This window comes from Furipterus horrens, unplaced genomic scaffold (genome assembly GCF_987537825.1).
Source record: "Furipterus horrens unplaced genomic scaffold, mFurHor1.1.pri manual_scaffold_2, whole genome shotgun sequence".
Lineage (NCBI taxonomy): Eukaryota > Metazoa > Chordata > Mammalia > Chiroptera > Furipteridae > Furipterus > Furipterus horrens.
Genome location: NW_028327172.1, coordinates 8,442,511 through 8,459,901, shown reverse-complemented (window position 1 = coordinate 8,459,901; position 17,391 = coordinate 8,442,511). Strand labels below are relative to the sequence as shown.

Genomic DNA, 17,391 nt, shown 5'->3' with positions numbered 1-17,391 from the left:
GCAAACTCCTTGATATAGACTTGAAGACACCTTCCACCCATCATACATTTCATAATTTTTTTGTTTATTTCAAGAAAAGGTTGGGATCCTTAACTCTTCTTAACTATTAACTCCTAACTCTTTTAAATATTCTCTATTACTCTCTTCTCTACTATGGTTGTCAACAAAATCCCACCACAATGAGAGCTTGTTATTGTCCAGAAAATAATTTCAGTTATCCCAATAACCAGGACTTGGTAATGTTAACAAAAGTACCTTCAGAGAGCATTATCAAAAACTTTACTGGACTTCCAGCCCAAATGGAGGTATAGGTAGACACGCTGCGTCTCCCTCCACAACTAAGAAGGAATACAACTACCTCAAAACTAGAGACAACCAGAAGTTCCAGAAAATCAAGCTGCATGGAAGTTCAGCAAACAAAGACATAAAGAAGAAATACTCATCCAGACAGGTAGGAGGGGCGGAGCCGGGGTGGAGAGGACATGGTGTGGTGGTGGCAGCAGCAGTGGCAGCAGTGGCGGCAGCAGCAGGCTGGCAGAAAGCGCAGTCACACGTTTTAAAAAGCCAGGAGGGACACCTGGGGAGCACTCTCAGCTTCTCACTGGACCTCGCAGTTCACGGTCCCAGCACCGGGGAAAATCAAGACACATTGCTTCTGACTGTGCAGACCAGTGGGGGTTGGGGCAAAGGAAGAAACTGCCGGTCTCAACAGAGTCCGCTTGTTTAAAGGGCCCCCACGGTCCTAGAACATCCGCAGACCCACCCACTCTGGGAACAACGGCCAGGGCAGCAGCTAGAGAAGCACCAGTCTGGTGCGCAAGTGGGAGAGGTGCCTGTAAAAGGGGCGAGTACTAGGCAGGCAGCATTGTTCCTTCTGGGACCGCTCCCCCACATACAATGCCACAACATGGTGAAACAGGTCGCCCTGTACTGACGAATCCCTAAGGCTCTGCTCCTTACAATGTAACAGGAGCGACAGCTCTGCCTGGGATGCGGAGGCAAACAAACACAGGAGCCTGTCAGAATGAGGAGACAGAGAAGTATGGCCCAAAAGGGGGAACGGATCAAGGTTCCAGTGGGAGAACTAACTGACAAGGAGACAGCCAACCTCACAGATGAGGAGATAGCCAACCTAACAGATGCAGAATTCAAAACACTGGTGATAAAGATGCTCACAGGCTTAACTGATATGCTTGAGTATGACGAACACATAAAAGAAGAAGTGAAGGCTATGCTAAGTGAAAAGAAGGAAAATCCATACAAAACCAATGGTGAAGGGAAGGAAACCGGGGTTCCAATCAATGATTTGGAACATAAGGAAGAAAAAAACAGTCAACCAGTCCAGGATGAGGAAGCAAGAATTGAAAAAAGTAAGGAAAACTTCCCAAATTTTGCAAAGGAGATGGACATACAGGGCTGGGAAGCACAGAGGGTCCCGGGTGAGCTGGACCCAGAGGGGACCACACCAAGACGCATCATGACTGAGATGCCAAAGATGAAAGATAAAGAGAGAGTCCTGGGGGCAGCAAGAGAGAGGCGGAGAGTTGCCTACAGGGGGGTGCCTATAGGACTATCAGCTGATTTCTCAGAGGACACTTTGCAGGCAGGAAGGGACTGGCAAGCAGTGTTCAGTGTGATAAAAGGCAACCTGCAACCAGGATTACTCTATCCAGCAAAGCTATCATTTGGAATGGAAGGGCAGATGAAGTGCTTCCCAGATAAGGTAAAGCTAAAGGAGCTCACCATCACCAAGCCATTATTATATGAAATGTCAAAGGGACTTACTTAAGAAAAAGAAGATCAAAACTATGAACACTAAAATGACAACAAACTCACAACTATCAACAACTGAATCTAAAAAATAAAAACAAAGTCCAACTAAGCAAACCAGAATAGGAACAGAATCATAGGTATGGGGATCATTTGGAAGGTTATCAGCTGGGAGGAGGGAGGGGGAGAAATGGGGAAATGGTGCAGGGACTAAGAAACATAATTGGTTGGTACTAAATAGACAGGGGGAAGTTAAAGATAATATAGGAAAGGGTGAAGCCAAAGAACTGATATGCACGACCCATGGACATGAACTTAGGGGGGTGGAATTGATGGAGGAAAGGGGGGTACTGGTACCGGGCAGAGGGGAACAAAGGGGAAAATATTGGAACTATTGTAACAACATAATCAATAAAATATACTTTTTAAAAAAACTTTACCCACTTCATTTCTCATCTTCATTCACTCACTCATTCAATAATTTTTCTATTGAGCAACTACTAAGTATCACGTACTAGTTTGGGCTTCAGGAAAACAGTAACAAACAAAATAGAAAAAGAATTCTGTTCACAGGAAACCGACATTCTAGTCAATGGGAAATAAACAATAGACAAGTAAGTGCGTATTTATTAATATATTAATATATGATAAGTAAAGAACAAAGAAGGGCTTGCCACTCCAATCGACCTTTAATGAAGTAATGGCTGAGCAAAAAAGGCCACAAGGCTTTTTCCCTTGGGATAGACACCTGACTGGGAGCAAAATACCTCTGTCCGAGTCACTGCTCCTGTGTAACAACCCCAAAACTTCGTGGTGTAAAACCACCACCTGACTATGCTCGCAGATTCTGTGGCACAGAACTCGTGCAGGACATGGCCGGAAGATGTTGTCTCTGCCCCACGATTTCTGGGACCCCTGCTGGGCAGACTCAAAGCTGGGAGTGACCTGGCGGGTGGGGGCTAGAAGCATCTGGAAGCATCTTCACTCCTGCCTGGCAGATGATGTGACTGTCGGCTGGAACCCCTTCCCTGGTCCCCATGTGGCCTCTCCACATCGGATGAGTTGGGCTTCCTCCCCGCATGGCAGGCGGCTGAGTTCCGAGAGTGAGCACCCTGTGGAAGCCAGGCAGAGGCACGCGGCATCCTTACGATCCAGCTTCAGAAGTCACATGGCAACAGTGCAGCCACACTGTTTCAGCCAAGGCAACCACAAAGTCCCACCCAGGTTCAGGGGTTGGGGGGACATCAGCCCCACAACTTGAGGGAAATGGTATCAAGGTCACATGGGAGAAAGAGCTCAGGGGCAGGAGATAATGTTGCAGCCAACTTTAGAAAGTGCAACCTTCTACACTCTCTGCATCTAATTTCCAAACATGGGGATATCTACAGCTACCTTGAATCATCTCTCAGGCAAAGCTAAAACCACACAAGCATCAGGTGATAATATCTGAGTGTTGTGTAATATTTTATTTTGGAGAGAAAATAAAAGAGCAGAATAACCCTTTGATTGATCAGCACCCGCTTTGCATGGAAGGCACTCTTAATGACCTGAAAGATCTTCCCTGTGCCTGATTTTCAAAGGCTAGAAAGTCAGGCCTAAGCCTCATCCCTGATTTAGGTTAAATGCCTAAAACACCGAGGCAGAGAGGTGTGGGGGAAGGGGCACTCTCTTTGGAGGCAGAGTCCTGGGTTAAAATGCTCTCTTGGCCCTGACAAACTTCTTTGCCTCTAAAAATCAGGGGGCAGGATCAACTTCTTCACAGGCTGCCATGAGGATTAAATGAGATAATACCTGCAAATGCCCTCCATGCTTGGACAGAATCTCTGTCATCTACACTTGCAGAGAAATAGGTTCGTTTTTGTGTTTTCTTAAGCCACCGCAATGAAATGTCTCCTCATCAGTACTGCTAAAATTTGTATGTCCTTAACATTTACCAGAAATGATGTTTTGGGATTCATAAGAATATGAAGGGTCCTTTGGGGAAAATGATCTGTCTGTTCTCACAACAGTCCTTCCAGAGCAAGCCTTGGGGTGTGAGGTCGCAGAAGGGGCCGGGCTGACCGTGTGGACCTGGGGACAGCTGCTCCGTCCTGCACTCGGGGAGCCTGAGGGTCCTGGGGCTACATGAGAAGAACGGAGAAGCAAATTTGCTGAATCAGGGAAACGCATCCCAGCAGCTCAGTGGGGTGTGAGGCCAGTCCACAGCTGGCATGTGCAGAGTTGCAGGGAACAGAGGTCCCCTGCCATGGGGCCAGGACAGTCTACCCTCAAACCAGGGACCTAGCTGGTCCATGCTTCATAAAAGAGCCTCATGATTTGCTCCTTGGTTGCCAAAGGCAGGTCTCCAGGGGTTGCCATGGAGACGAGGCTGCCATGTGGGTTGGGGAAGACAACCCTCTCACGAGAAGGGCCGGAGCTGCAGAGAAACCAGATGTCAGGGGAAATGACAGGAAAAGAATAAGCAAACGGAGAGGAAGGGAGAGGGCGTGACTCACTTCAAAACCCCATGAGGTTAGGAACTGAGAGTTTCGGGGGTGGGAAGTGTGCGGGTTAACCTACCAAGTTCTCCTTCCACACCTAAGGATGAAGCCCCCAGCTGTCACCACTGACATGTGTCCGGGGTCTGTCACTTCATCATCTAAACCCAGTCCCACGAAGCCGAGATGGCTCACGGCCAGGGCATGGCAGCCAGATTTCAAGTCGAGAAGTCCCGAGTTCAAATTCTGCCACTTTACACTTGTATGACTTTCAGCAAATCATGGAACCTCTCCACTGTTTCGTCACCTGTAAAATAGGGCAAAGATGTCCTGCTCAGCTCAGCCTCCCTCAAAGGATAGTTTTGAGATTCAAGTGTTGCAAGACCACGTCAGTGCCATCGAGGCAGGGGCCACAGCTGCCCAGTTCCCTGCTTTACTCCCATTCCCTCTCAGAGAAGAAACATTCAATAAGTCATTGGTGGGTACATACACGATCAAGTGAACTCAGCCCCTGCTCTGCACAGGCAGGTGAGGCGGGGAAGCTCTCCGTGTGTCACTCAGTCTGGAAGGGCGGTCCACGGGCCAGCTGCAGCATCACCCAGGAGCTCGATAGAACTGCAGACTCTCAGCCCCACGCCACACTTACTGAATCGTAATTTCTGGGGTTGGGCCCCAGGAATCTGTGTTTGAAGAGGCCCACTGTATGATTCCGAACGCTTGTCCAAGTTTGAGAAACATCGTTCCTGGGTTCAAGGTGAGATGGGGTAGGTGCTGCCATGTCCCCCTTCTTGGCCCACCTGACCCAGGTGTTCGTTCCCCAGCCCACTGCAGCCCGTCCCTGGCCTGCCCGTGGAGACTGGGGAGGGCGCGAGGAGGGGGAGGAGGTCTGGTCACGGGAGGAGTGGGTAGCAGCTCTGCCCCCTTCCCGTTTCAGGAAAACCTGCAGATGCTGCGAGGGGGTCGGGAGATAAGCTTTGCAGGTACACAGAGCTGGGCAAAGAGGTCTCTTCCCAACCTGGTCAGCTTCTCTGCACCCTGGCAGTGCCCTCTGGGGACTGGGGGGAGGCTTCACAGCCAGGGTTCCAGGCCCCACTCCCATCCATCCCCTCTGCTGAGATCTCTGCCCCTCCTCTGAGAACCTGAGACTCATCTCCAGTGGTTGGGGACACAGAGATGAACCTTAGAGATAAAGAGCTCCTGATAAGAACTGACATGATAAGCCCGGTCCTTCTGCTGTTCTCAGCAGAGGCTGGTTCAAGGTACCTAGAAGCAGCTGTTCACACACGCAAAGGTCGGGGGCCGGGGGGTGGGGTCGGCACATATTGAAGGAGAGAGCTGGGGACTCCAAAGAGGTCAAAACAAGATGCAGCAAGGCCAAGTAACAAAGTCTGCACTTGTCCAGTAAAACCAAGAGCTCCAGACCAGGATCCGGGGAACATCAGCTAGAAGCAGGCTGAGGGTTTCACTTGGCTCACGGTTGACAAGGGGATCGGGACCTGGACAAATGGAGAGGAACAGTGGAGTAGGGAAGTGACAAATCCACTGGGCCCCTGTGGGGCAGTCACCCTGGGTGCCTGAGGGAGCCAGGGCACCACACTTGGAAGGGTTACAGAGAACTGGCGTCTTCCCCCCAAAGTCACCACATTGTCATGGGAGGGACAGCTGGATGAGCAAGAGATCTCCGGCCTGGAAGCGACAGGAAAAGTGCCTGCAAATACTTAAGAGAACTCTGAGCAGAAGAGGGTAGCCTGGACCTGTGTGGCCACACCCAGCCCCAGCCCAGTGACGCCCCCACCTCATCAGGGTCCTGCCCGCACTGCAGCCACGCTCGGCAACACGGCAGCTGCCAAGTCCTTACACATCCTCAGCCCCAACGCCGGTTTTGGGCCTGGTGGATGGGAGAGTAAGGGCTGGGGTGTGGGGTCGGGATGCCACGAGTTTCAGCCCTGTCCTTGCACCGGGCAGCCTCTCCTTGAATCACCAGACACCAAATCACAGCCTCTCCCAGCCTTGGATTTCCTTGTGGGTAAACCCGGGGCATTCATCCCTCCCCTGGGGAACAGGGCAGAGCTGTAATGAGCATCCATTCACACATTTAGCAAATGCTTAGCTTGTCAAGCACCAAGCACCCAGCACTGTCCTAGCGCAGACCAGCACCCTCCAGCACTGCTCCAGGGAACTAAACAAGCACCCAGGAAAAATCCAGGGGAAAACATTCCAGGAAAGAGACGTGCATGTGTGAAGACCTTGAAGAATCCTTGCAATAGTAAGAATCCATTTTAATCCAAGTAGATTTACTGAGGGGAGGACAATTGAAAGACAATAAAGTCAGAGAGTTAAAGCAGGGCCATATAATGCACAAAATTTGAAGCCCCTCTAAATATATTTTCAACTCAATCATCTGATATCTCCTTCCATCTCTCAAAAAATGCTGACATAAGGTACTTCCTGATTTTTGTTTTTTAAGGCATATAAACAATTTCCTCACAATGGAAAAGAAAGATATACATGCTTTTGCCACTCCAAACCCTCCTAACATCCTCTCCCAGGAAAAAATTTTGCTGAAATCATTGCTCTTCTTTTTTAAAAGTTCCATGTTGAATAAAAACTCAACTTCAAATTCAAAAATAAATGAATAAATAACCCAGCACCCAGGAGAGGCCCAGCACTTGCTCAGCTGGTGCTCAGGTGACTTCCACGACCCTTTCTCTGCTTATCTCGGATGCTGGTCCTGAGCAGAGGGTCTCGGGGACTGTCACTTCCTCTCACCAGCAGCACCCAGGGCTGGATGGAGTGCTCGTGGCTCAGAGAACACCTGATCCGTATCTTTGGTAACACGGTTTCCTTCAGTCAGCAGATCTCACGTTACGTAAATAAGCTCATATTGCCAATTCAGCACTCTGCCTGGTGCGTACACACACGGAACCACAGCTGGCCCACGGGGTGATGTGCCGCCCAGCACCTCCCAGTGCACAGACCAGACTCAGTGTGAGGAAGAGGCGAGCAAGGCCCACGTGAGGGGCACGAGGCAGCTAAGCACGCCATGCCGGCACTGGGACTGGGACCCTGGCTCTTTGATGTGGAGCTGTGTGATGTTGGGTGAGCACCTTAGCCTCTTCGTGCATCAGTTTCCTTACCAGGACAACAGGGAGATTTGCTCTTGAAAGGCTTGTGGCTCTGCACTGGGGCAGCCTAGGTATGGATCCCACCTCTACCACCTAGGTACTGTGTGACCTTTACAAGTGTCCCAGCCTCTCTGTGCCTGTTTCTTTATGTGCAAAATGGGAGTAGTAACAATAGCACCTGCTTCCCAGGATCGTTGTGAGGATGACACCGGTTTGTATATGTACAGCGCTTCAAGGAGCACCTGGCCCGGTAATCACTCACCCCTTGTCTTAGCGGGGTTCCTCCAGGGCTGACTCCAAGACAAGGATTTAAGGGCAAGCAGTCTGTTCACAAAATGACCCCAGTGAGCACCTGCAAGTGAGAACGTGAGGCCAGGACAGGGAAGAAGCCAGAAAAGGGTGCATAAATGACCAGCTTACCTCAGCAGGCCTATGGGGTACAGTCTTGCTGGGTCCTGTAGGGCACTACAGAGAACCCCGCCACCCCCAGTATCCTTCCACCAGAAGGCAACGGGGCCGGGATGTTTGCAGTAGAAGGCAAAGGAGTGTAAGAGAACGGAGTTCCAACACCAACTACCACACCAGGCTTTTCTGGAAAATGTAGGGGTCTCCCTGGAACCCTGTACACCCTTCAGAATGACAATGACATACAGCTCAGGTGGGAGTGGAGGGTTCTGGGCCAGAGCTCACTCGATGCCTAGGTTGATAATGCATCTCCACATATGACTCAAGGGATACCCAAAGGGCCCCTGATTGTAAAACATCTCTTCTCACATCACCCTGGCAGGGACCTGAGATCACCCTCTGACGTGTTTTAAGCAGGCCTGGGATGTGTATGATCCAGAGGGCATGTGAAAGCCCCCTCCAGCTGAGGACAGGAGCTCAGGAAGCAGGGAGCTGAGGGGACCTGATGCAGGGCAGAGGCAGTGGAGTGACATACAGAGCACACGCTGGGTGTGGTTCTCAGCGGCTGGCCTTTCAGGTCTCCAGGCAGGTGCAGGAATTTAAGGAACCGAGAGCTGGGAGCTGGAATGGCTGGAGGAGAATGGGTGGAGCTGCTTCTGCAGTGGGGAACTGCACCGCTGGGCAGGGGACAGAGGCAAAGCTGCCCTGCAGGGCCTCCCTTGGTCCAAGATCATGAGGGGGCTGAGCCGGGGACTAACACACGATAACTGCACAAGGGCACATGGAGGACTTTGGAGAAGCCATGCCATCACCTTACCCTCAGGGAGGTGATGTCAACAGGCTGAATTCATCAAGTTGCATTGTGGATGCTGGGTGACACCAGCCAAGGAGTAAGAGGTGTTAATGGATTCTTAATCCACTCTTTCATCCTCCAGGAACCTTTGTCTGCAACCTGCTAACCTCCTCCTCGATCAGCGGTCAGCGGTCAGCGTCAAGCCAGGCTGGGCTCCATCGGACCCTGCAGAGTGGCTCAGCAGGTGGGAGCTGTGCTCAGCACTGAGGCCCTGGTGTCTGTCCTGACCTTCCTCCTCTGGCCCCTGAGCATCCTTGGACAACTTCCCAGGCCCTCTTACAACCCCTCCGCTGGAGAAACAATGGTTTCTAAAAGAAGCCACTGGGACAGTGGGACAGGAGTCCTGGAATACCAGAGGCCCATTCCCAGGCAGTTGTAAGAATAACACCGGAGAAGAACTGGATACAGTTGGGCACCTTCCAAGATGTTCTTCCTGAGACTCATGCTGTGAATGACTGCTGGGTCCCACGAGGAGGAGGGGTGGAGGAGGTTCGCACGCTGGGGCAAAGACCACTGCTTTGGCTGAAAGGAAGCTCAGAGGCCACCCAACCTGCTTCTAGAACGGGGCCAAAGGGGCGGCACAGCCGGGGGCCCAGGTGCGCCAGGCCAAAGGTGGGGCATCGCATCAGTGCCTCCGCTTCACGCACAGATGCTGAAAATGTTGAAAAGGGGGAGCCACAAATGTGATACTTAAGCACAGATTGGGAGGAGAGAAGGCAAGGATGTGCACCTTTAACATCTAACTCAAGACGGGAGATGTCTCACCTCCGGGATCTGCCAGGTGAGGTTCGCTCTGGCAGTCAGGAATGAGGCGCCCTTAGATGCACTGAACTAGTGCAAAATCACCCACATTACACACGAAAAAACGGAGGCCCACAGAGAGTGAGGCCCCTGACCAACTGCACAGGAGGGAGTTAGCGACCAAGTTTTCACCCAGCCTTGCCTACGGGCTCCCTGGATCTTTTTTCCCAAGTCTCTTCCCTCCAGGGACTGGGTCTCCCTCCCGTTCTCCGCCTGCAAGCTCTCTTCTCCCCGGGAGACGGTGTTTGCAGGGAAGGCAAACGCACACCTCAAGCTGGAACGGAATCGCAGGTAAATGCGCCATAAGCCTTTGCGCATGCGTCTAGTAAGGCCCCTCGGGGCGTCAACCCCGCCCTCCGCCAACATGGCCGCCAACAGCCTCTCCTGCCCGGCACCAACGTGGCGGCCGCTGACGTCATAGGACGGCGCCGGGGGTCCCAGACGCTGCACGTGCGCCGGGAGTTGGGAGACGTTCAGGCTGGGCCATGGATTCCCCGCCGAGGCGCAGCCGGCGGCTGGGAGACCTAAAGCGTGAGTCTCCTGAGAGCCCCCCTTCGGTTGTGCAGGCGAAACGAGCCCTTGTGGAGTGCGAATCGAATCCAGGAGAAACGGGGGAGCCCGGGTCCCCTCGGCGAGTGAGGCAACCCGGCCTGGAGTCCCCCCACAGTCAGCCGGAGACGTGCCCGGGATCACCCAGTGTACAGCCGGGGATAGGCCTGGGGTCTCCCCGAAGGGATCCGGGCCCAAGATCCCCCCACGGTCAGCAAGATACAGGCCTGGGGTCTCCCCGAAGACAGCCAGAGTCGATTCCTGAATCCCTCCGATGTCAGCCAAAGCCAGGCGGGGAGTCACCCAAGTTCTTCCAGACACGAGAAGAGCCGGACGCGGAACCGGCCCACAGTAAGGAGGAGCCGGCCCGGGGGTCCCTCCGCCATCAGCTGCAGCCAGGCCCAGTATCAGCGGAGCCTTCCCCCGGCCAGCAAGCGCCGGGTCCAGAGCCCTCGCCGCCACTGCAGGAGCTGACACCGCAGTCACCTGGCTCCACTCGGGGCCAGCGCGGGCCGAGCAAGCCACCTCCGGCCGGGGAGCCGGGGAGAGACGGCCAATGCCCAAAGAAGCGAAAAGGATCTTCAGCGCAGGCCCCAGCGCCCAAGAAGTTGAAGGAGGAGGTGGAGGTTCCTCTGATCCCAAAGGGAAAGCCCAAGTCGGGGCGGGTGTGGAAGGACCGCTCCAAGAAGAGGTGAAGTTGGGGGTGGGGGTGGGGTACGCAGCTGGGTAGGACGGGGCTCTCTGTGGTATTGGGGTGTAGGCGCAGCCTGGAGACAGCCCCTGGGTTGGAGAGAACTCACACAAATGTGGTAGAATGCCCTGGGACCCCAGGGAGGGTGGCAGCGTGGTTATTTTGGGGCTGCCTTCCTCCTCAGGGCCCAGCTGGAACCCTCCTGTAGCACCTCATTCGTGTTTTCATTCAGCAGGCGTTTGCCTTTGCGCTGGCTAGCGCTAGCGAGGGAGGCAGAAGCCTGTAAATGAGCCATTGATAAAATTCGGTGAGGTCTGTCCTTGCCCACTGTTAGTCTGGTCCAGTTCTTTGCCTTTGTGATAAAACAGTGTTCCCAACACTTGAGTGTATAGGACAGTGCTAACCACTCCAGTAGCATTGGCCAGGGACCAGCATGCATCATGGCACTTAACCTGCACATCAACCCTGTGAAGCAGCAGGTTTATCCTCATTTTACATACGAGGATTGTCTTCCTGTTACATGTGAGGGCACCGAAGTGCTACAGAGAAATGAGGGGTGAATAGACCATAGGAGGTCTGGGGTGAAAGCAGAGAAGCCAGTAAGGAGGCTGTTGCAGTGGAATGAAAACAACTTTAGAAGCTGGAGGCAGGTCTTGTGGATGAGGACCAAAAGGTCACTGGATTGATGTTTGGGATCTTTGAGGAAGCAGCTCTGGGGGGTGGTGAGTGAGCCCAGAGGCAGAGGAGGCAGCACCAGCTCCAGGAGGTGTCCCAGCAAAGGGGGGATATAGAGGGAGGCAGTGCTCAGGCCGAACGCCACCTTCTGCACAGTGCTCCTTGGATGTGCCATCTTCCTCCTCTGAAGGGTGGTGTTTATTGAGCATCTACTATGTGCAGAATGCTGAGCTAAGTCCTTCTCCAGCCATGTCTCAGTTAATCCTCCCACCACACTTTGGGATGGGAATGATTCTCTCCTCCATTTAACATGTGGCAGTGCCGAGACTCAAGAGAGGCTACCGTGCTCAGCATCACACAGGTAGGAAGTGGTGGATTCAGGCCTTGGAACCCAGGTCTGCCTGCCTTCGGTCTCCAGGTAAAACTGATGCCCTGGAACTGCACTGCCCCAGTACCTTACCCACCACCACACGCGGCTGTTGAAATTTAAATTGATTAAAATTAAATAAAGTTAACAATTTAGTTCCTCGGTCACACCAAGCACAAGTCAGGTGCTCAACAGCCAGTGTGACTACTGGAGTCCTTATTGAACAGCCGAAATATAGAGCATTTCTACTGTTACAGAAAGTTCTGCTTGGCAGTGCTGCTCTAGAAAGATGCATCCTTGTGTCCTGTGGCTCTGTGTCTCCAGCTCCTCCGCCCCTGCCCGGTCCTTTCCGATTGCTTAGACCCCATTTGGGGTAGGGAGGAAGTCCGCATGGCAGGCACTTCTGTGCATGGGAGGCCAGGTCTGCAGTAGCAGGCCCTTGGAGGGGAAGAAGGAACAGCGAGGGGCATGCTGGGGCCTGAGGCAGGCACAGTGAGGGGAGTGGGACAGAGTCAGCCTGAAGGGCAGTTGTGGCATCAAGGTACAGGTTGTGTGTGCCAGGCTCCTGAGGAGCAGGGGGAGCAGAAGGCCCAGAAGAGCGGGAGTGACCCCTATGGACAGCATTCAGAGGCTGGGGCAAGACCCCTGACCTGCTGTGACAGTTTGGGGTGCCATATATGGTCATGAATGAACAGAAGCTCTTTTGGAAGTTAAGACGTTGGTTGGGGAGGCAAAAGGGCCACCGTGAGAGGATCTGCAAAGGAGCAGAGGCCCATGGGATACCCAAGCAGGCTTCACATGATCAAGGAGAAAGGCCTCCGGCAGAGGGGAGAGCACGGTGTAGTGAACCCCGCGTTCTCGGCGCCCAGCTTCAGTAGTTCTCAACTTTATACTGGTCTGCTTCGTCTTGCTCCTTGACACTTTTATTCTTCTCTTTTCCGGGCTGTTTTCAGTACAGCCCAGGTATGTCATCGCACCCTGACATCTTTGCAGTGTGCCTTCTCGCGGAGATAATCACCTTCCTCCCATGACTAGGGCACTGTCACACTTCGGAAAACTTAAGACTTCCGCTGGTAACTTCCAGTGCCCACTTCCCGTTTCCCTGCCGGGGAGAGAGATTCTGAGTCGTTACAGCACACTGTGCCCGTTCGTGCCGCCCCAGGAGGGAGGGAGCCGTATGCAGAGCATCCATGCCCTGGCCGATGGCGCAGGGAAAGCCGCGGGGCTCAGCGGCAGAGGCGAGTGGCCTGGACTCTGGTCACAAACGGGATTCAGGAACAGGGTGGCCTTGGGCAATTATCTAACCTCTGAGCCTTGGTTTGCTCCTCTGTGAAACGGAGAGAATAAGAGTCCCCACCTGAGAGGCACATAACCAGGGCTTAAGAAATGGCAGCCAGCATGATCGGAGCCCTTTCCTACGGTGAGTCTCGGCAGACCTGGAGGATCGCCTGCCCAGCACACAGGCAGGTGGGGAGATGATTCTAACTGGGTTCAGGGGAGGAGCCCGGAGCTGTGAGAAGGCATGGGTGCCTCCCATGGACAAGCATCTTCTCTCTCCCACCCAGGTTCTCTCAGATGGTTCAGGACAAGCCCCTGCGCACATCCTGGCAGCGGAAGATGAAGGATCGGCAGGAAAGGAAGCTGGCCAAGGACTTTGCCCGGCACCTGGAGGAGGAGAAGGAGAAGCGCCGGCAGGTGAGAAGCCAGCTGGCCAGGCTGAGGCTGGCGCTCAAGGGCTGAGCTCTCCTGTAATAGGCCTGGGAGAGGGGAAAGCTCACACAGGTGCTGCGGGGGAGGCTGCTTGGCCTTTCCAGAGCCTGGCCAGAAGCAGAAGCACGATCTGGGACCACAGGGGAATGGAATATGCAGTTTAACCCTGGGCTCTACGCTCAAGGAGGGAGGAGGCCCAGGAAGAAGCCCCAGTGGCCCACTGGTGATAGGAACATTCAGTGAGGTGGGGTTGCAGGTCCCTGTTCAGTGGCCAACCCTTACAGATCAGAAAGCCTTATCCCCAGGATTTTTGCTGTCATTCTCCACGAGGTGGCTGCTACACATCAGCAAAGTGGATGCCCATGCTCTCCTCCATTTTTCTTCCTCACACGCATCCCAGGGCCAAACATGCCCCATTAGGGGCTCGCGCCCAACCTCTTCAGTCTCCAGGAAGCCCCAGCAGGCTGCACAGAGAAAGGGAGGCCTTGGCGTCGGCCAGTGACTTCCACCTGGACCGGGGTTATCAGTGGGCCGTCACTCAGCCAGTGATCCTGGGGCACAGAAGGAATCAGATACCTTGCCCCAGCCTGTGGTCCTAGCCAGGCCACTGAGGGGAGGGACTGGGCCAGTCACTCGGTCATCTGTCCCTTGCTTTGAGTTGCCCCAGCCCAACCTGTGGCTGAGGTCCTCTAGGTGTGGCTGCTGCATTATGCTAAGGCCTTATCTTACTTCCTGTGCGGCCCTGGCTCTTGGGCAAGACAGCCTTCTCATGTTGCCTTCAGAGGTTCACCTTCCCAGCCTGCAGCTCGGGCCTTCTGACTGGGAGCCCAGGTCTCCTCATTCTCCCCAGGGGTCCAGGCCACCCCTGCCGCCCTCAGTTACCAAAGCCAAGAGAGGCCCCTGCTCGTGCGGCAGTCTCGAAGCCCACATGCCACCCCGGCCCCACCAGGACAGCAGTCAGCAAAGCTAAAAAGTCACTGGGCTTCTCATTCCCAAGACAGTGCCCCTCTAGATTCATCTTCTGTGTCCCTAGGGGGCCGCGTAACGTTCCAAGCCCACTACATGGATTCATTCATTCATTCATTCATTCATTCATTCATTCATTTCTCCAGACAAGCTTATGTGATCATTTCAAAGATGGGAGCAGTTGAAGCACAGAGAGATTAAACAACTTGGTCAAGGTCACCCATTTAGGAAGTAGCAGGGTCAGGATTCGAACTAGGGCCTCTCTTCTGCAGCCTCTACCTTCCCAGTCCCACACCTGTGCACATGGGCTTCAGGGGTGGAGAGGGTGGGAGTGAGGGAACCAGCCCCGCCTTCTCCCCAGTGTTGATGAGGGGATGGTTCCAGGGTCCAGTGTCTGCATGTGCCTGAGTTTCCACGCGGGGACCCACCCGTGTCCTCCCAGCCTCGTGAAAGCCCCTGTCCTCAGCTGGCAGTCCGGACACCCGCCTTCTCAGGTGGGGTTAGTACCTTCCCATCTGGTAGGCCTCTGGTCCCTTCCTGCCCCTCCACCCTCACACCACCAGGACCCAGGATAAGAGGGCCCTTCTCCTCCCTGGGAGTTCTACAGCTCTCACCTCTCTGGGGCCTGAGAGGCCAGAGCTGCCCCAGCTCCCAGAACCAAATCCCCTTCCCCTGTGCATCCCAATCCCAGGAGAAGAAACGGCGACGAGCTGAAAACCTGAAGCGCCGGCTGGAGAATGAGCGCAAGGCAGAGATAGTCCAAGTGGTGAGTGTTGCCCCACCTGGGGGTCTGCATGTTGCGCTCCAGGTGCCTCCGGCCCCCCTGCCTCTGGCCCCCACCCCCACTGAGACCCTCCTAGGCCTCCCTCTCCCTGGGGAATAGGACAGAGCCTCCAGCTACATTAATGCCCTCCCCTCACACGTCCCCTAGATCCGAAACCCCGCCAAGCTCAAGCGGGCGAAGAAGAAGCAACTGCGCTCCATCCAGAAGCGGGACACCCTGGCCCTGCTGCAGAAGCAGCCGCCGCAGCGGCCAGTGGCCAAGGTCTGAGCTCAGGACAGCTCAGAGGCCTCCTGTAGCCAACCACCACGTCAGACATGGCACCTCTCAAGCCGTTGGTCACACGCCTCTGCTGGGCCTGGCACTCCCAACTCTGGCTCCAAAACGGGGACCCCACTCCAGACGGGCTCTGAGCCTTTGAGCGTTCCTGGACAGGTCTTTGTGAGACAGAGGCCCAGAGGGAGCCTGGGACCTGGCAGCGATTAGGGGCTAGGTTCTACTCCCTCCTCTCTCCTTCCCTCCTTCTCCAAGTGCCTTCAAACCAAGGAGAGTAAATGCTTCTAGTTCCTCAGGGAGCTAGTGACTGAAGAGTGACGCCCCCAAATGTGTATGTTCTGTCTCAAAGTCCTGGGTCCATCCCAGGCCAGGAGGCCAACAGCCAGGAACTCAGCTCCTCCATACCTTCCCAAAGGCTGCTTTGGGTACCTGCACCCTACTGACCTCCCCACCCCCCCCCACACACACACTGAATCCAACTCCCCTTACTTTTCAACACAGAGGTGAAAGGGGGAGGTTGCAGGGAGCAGCATTCCTCTCAAGACCCCCCTTTCCTGTGCCAGCCTCTGCAGAAGCCCCAAAGATCTGACTCATGCCCACTCTACAACAAAAATATTTATTGAACACCTGCTGTGTGCAAGCACAGTTCTAGGTACCAGGGGATCCAGACAAAAGTCCCTGCCCTTGAGAAGCTTCATTGTTAGAGAAAATGTAATCAACAAGGTACATTGTGTGTCAGATGGTGAGAATGCTACGAGTAAAGCGGGGGAGGGGTGGGAGGGTGGGCGGGACCCGGGGCAAGGTGCTGCGATGGGGTGTTTGTTCTGCCCCCTGTACGCCTGCTGGTCAGTTTGCTGGGCACTTGCTGCGGGCCGGCCAGCCCTGCCCGGTCCTGGGAGTGAACAGTAAGCTAGCCTGCGCAGCCCTCGAGGACGCCAGCCTTGGGGTGGCTCAAGGAGCTCTGGACCAAGGTCCCTAGGGTTTCTCATCCTGGCCCTCACACGACTGTGGCATCCATCAAGCACTTCCTGGCACCAGCTCTGTGCCAGGCCCTGGGATGCGAAGCTGAATACAGCAGTGTTTGACCTTGAGGCCATGGCAGGCAGAGGAGATAGACGTGAGGCATTGAACTTGCTATGACAGGCGTACAAGGAACCCCTCGCATGTACAAGTGGGAGCAGCCCCTGTGTGATCAGGAGATAGGTGCTGCGAAGATCTTGGGGTGACCAGCATTGCCCACATGGCATGCCATAGAACGCAGGCACCCAGAGGTGTCACCTTAGCTGGGAATGTCATGTGCTGTGATCTCAGCAACTGCTCTGCACACTAAAATGCTGAAGACTGAGCAGACCGTCAGTAAAGACACCCACTGCACTATGATCAGCCCAGGTTTCCCAAGCACTTGACCGTGGCACCCCTTTGTGTTTCCACCTGTAAACACTTTGAAAAATGCTGGGCCAGAGAGTAGGAACGGAGGCTCCCACGGTTACTATCTTACTACCTTAGGTAGGATGTTTTATCACTTACTAAATAGTAATTGGACAAGTAATGCTTAATGATCAGCATGGAGACCCTATGCTTTTGGCAACTCACTTAACCTCCCTGCACCTCGGTGCGCATCTGTGCGAATTGGGGCTAATGGGACCTATCCCTCAAGAATGTGGGATGAAGCATCCAGCTCAAATGCTGGCTAAGTGGGCTAAAGTGAAGAGGTTACACTGGAGCAGTGTTCCCCAAACTTTCTCACTTTTCTACTCCAAAATTATATCACTGGTTTAATGTAAAAACAGTCCTGCAGCCTCCAATCCTCTGGTAAAGTTGAGCTTCAGGGAGATGTATCCTGTGTGCTTTGGGGAGCCCACAACCCTAGTCTCAGAAGTCTGACGCTCTTCATCCCGTGTTGGCCCAAGTGTGGTCCAAGACCCAGCCGCGCTGGCATCGCCTC

The 17,391-nt window shown here is 54.0% G+C and overlaps 1 protein-coding gene across 1 annotated transcript; it reads left to right on the top strand.

Annotated features, from left to right (window-relative positions):
• The first annotated feature begins 9,784 nt into the window (after positions 1-9,784).
• On the top strand, positions 9,785-15,531 carry CCDC86 (coiled-coil domain containing 86). Its single transcript, XM_090267476.1, has 4 exons — positions 9,785-10,671; positions 13,279-13,408; positions 15,081-15,155; positions 15,321-15,531. Exons 1-4 carry the CDS (start codon positions 9,917-9,919, stop codon positions 15,438-15,440), a joined length of 1,080 nt encoding a protein of 359 aa, XP_090123602.1. The 5' UTR covers positions 9,785-9,916; the 3' UTR covers positions 15,441-15,531.
• Positions 15,532-17,391: the final 1,860 nt, after the last annotated feature.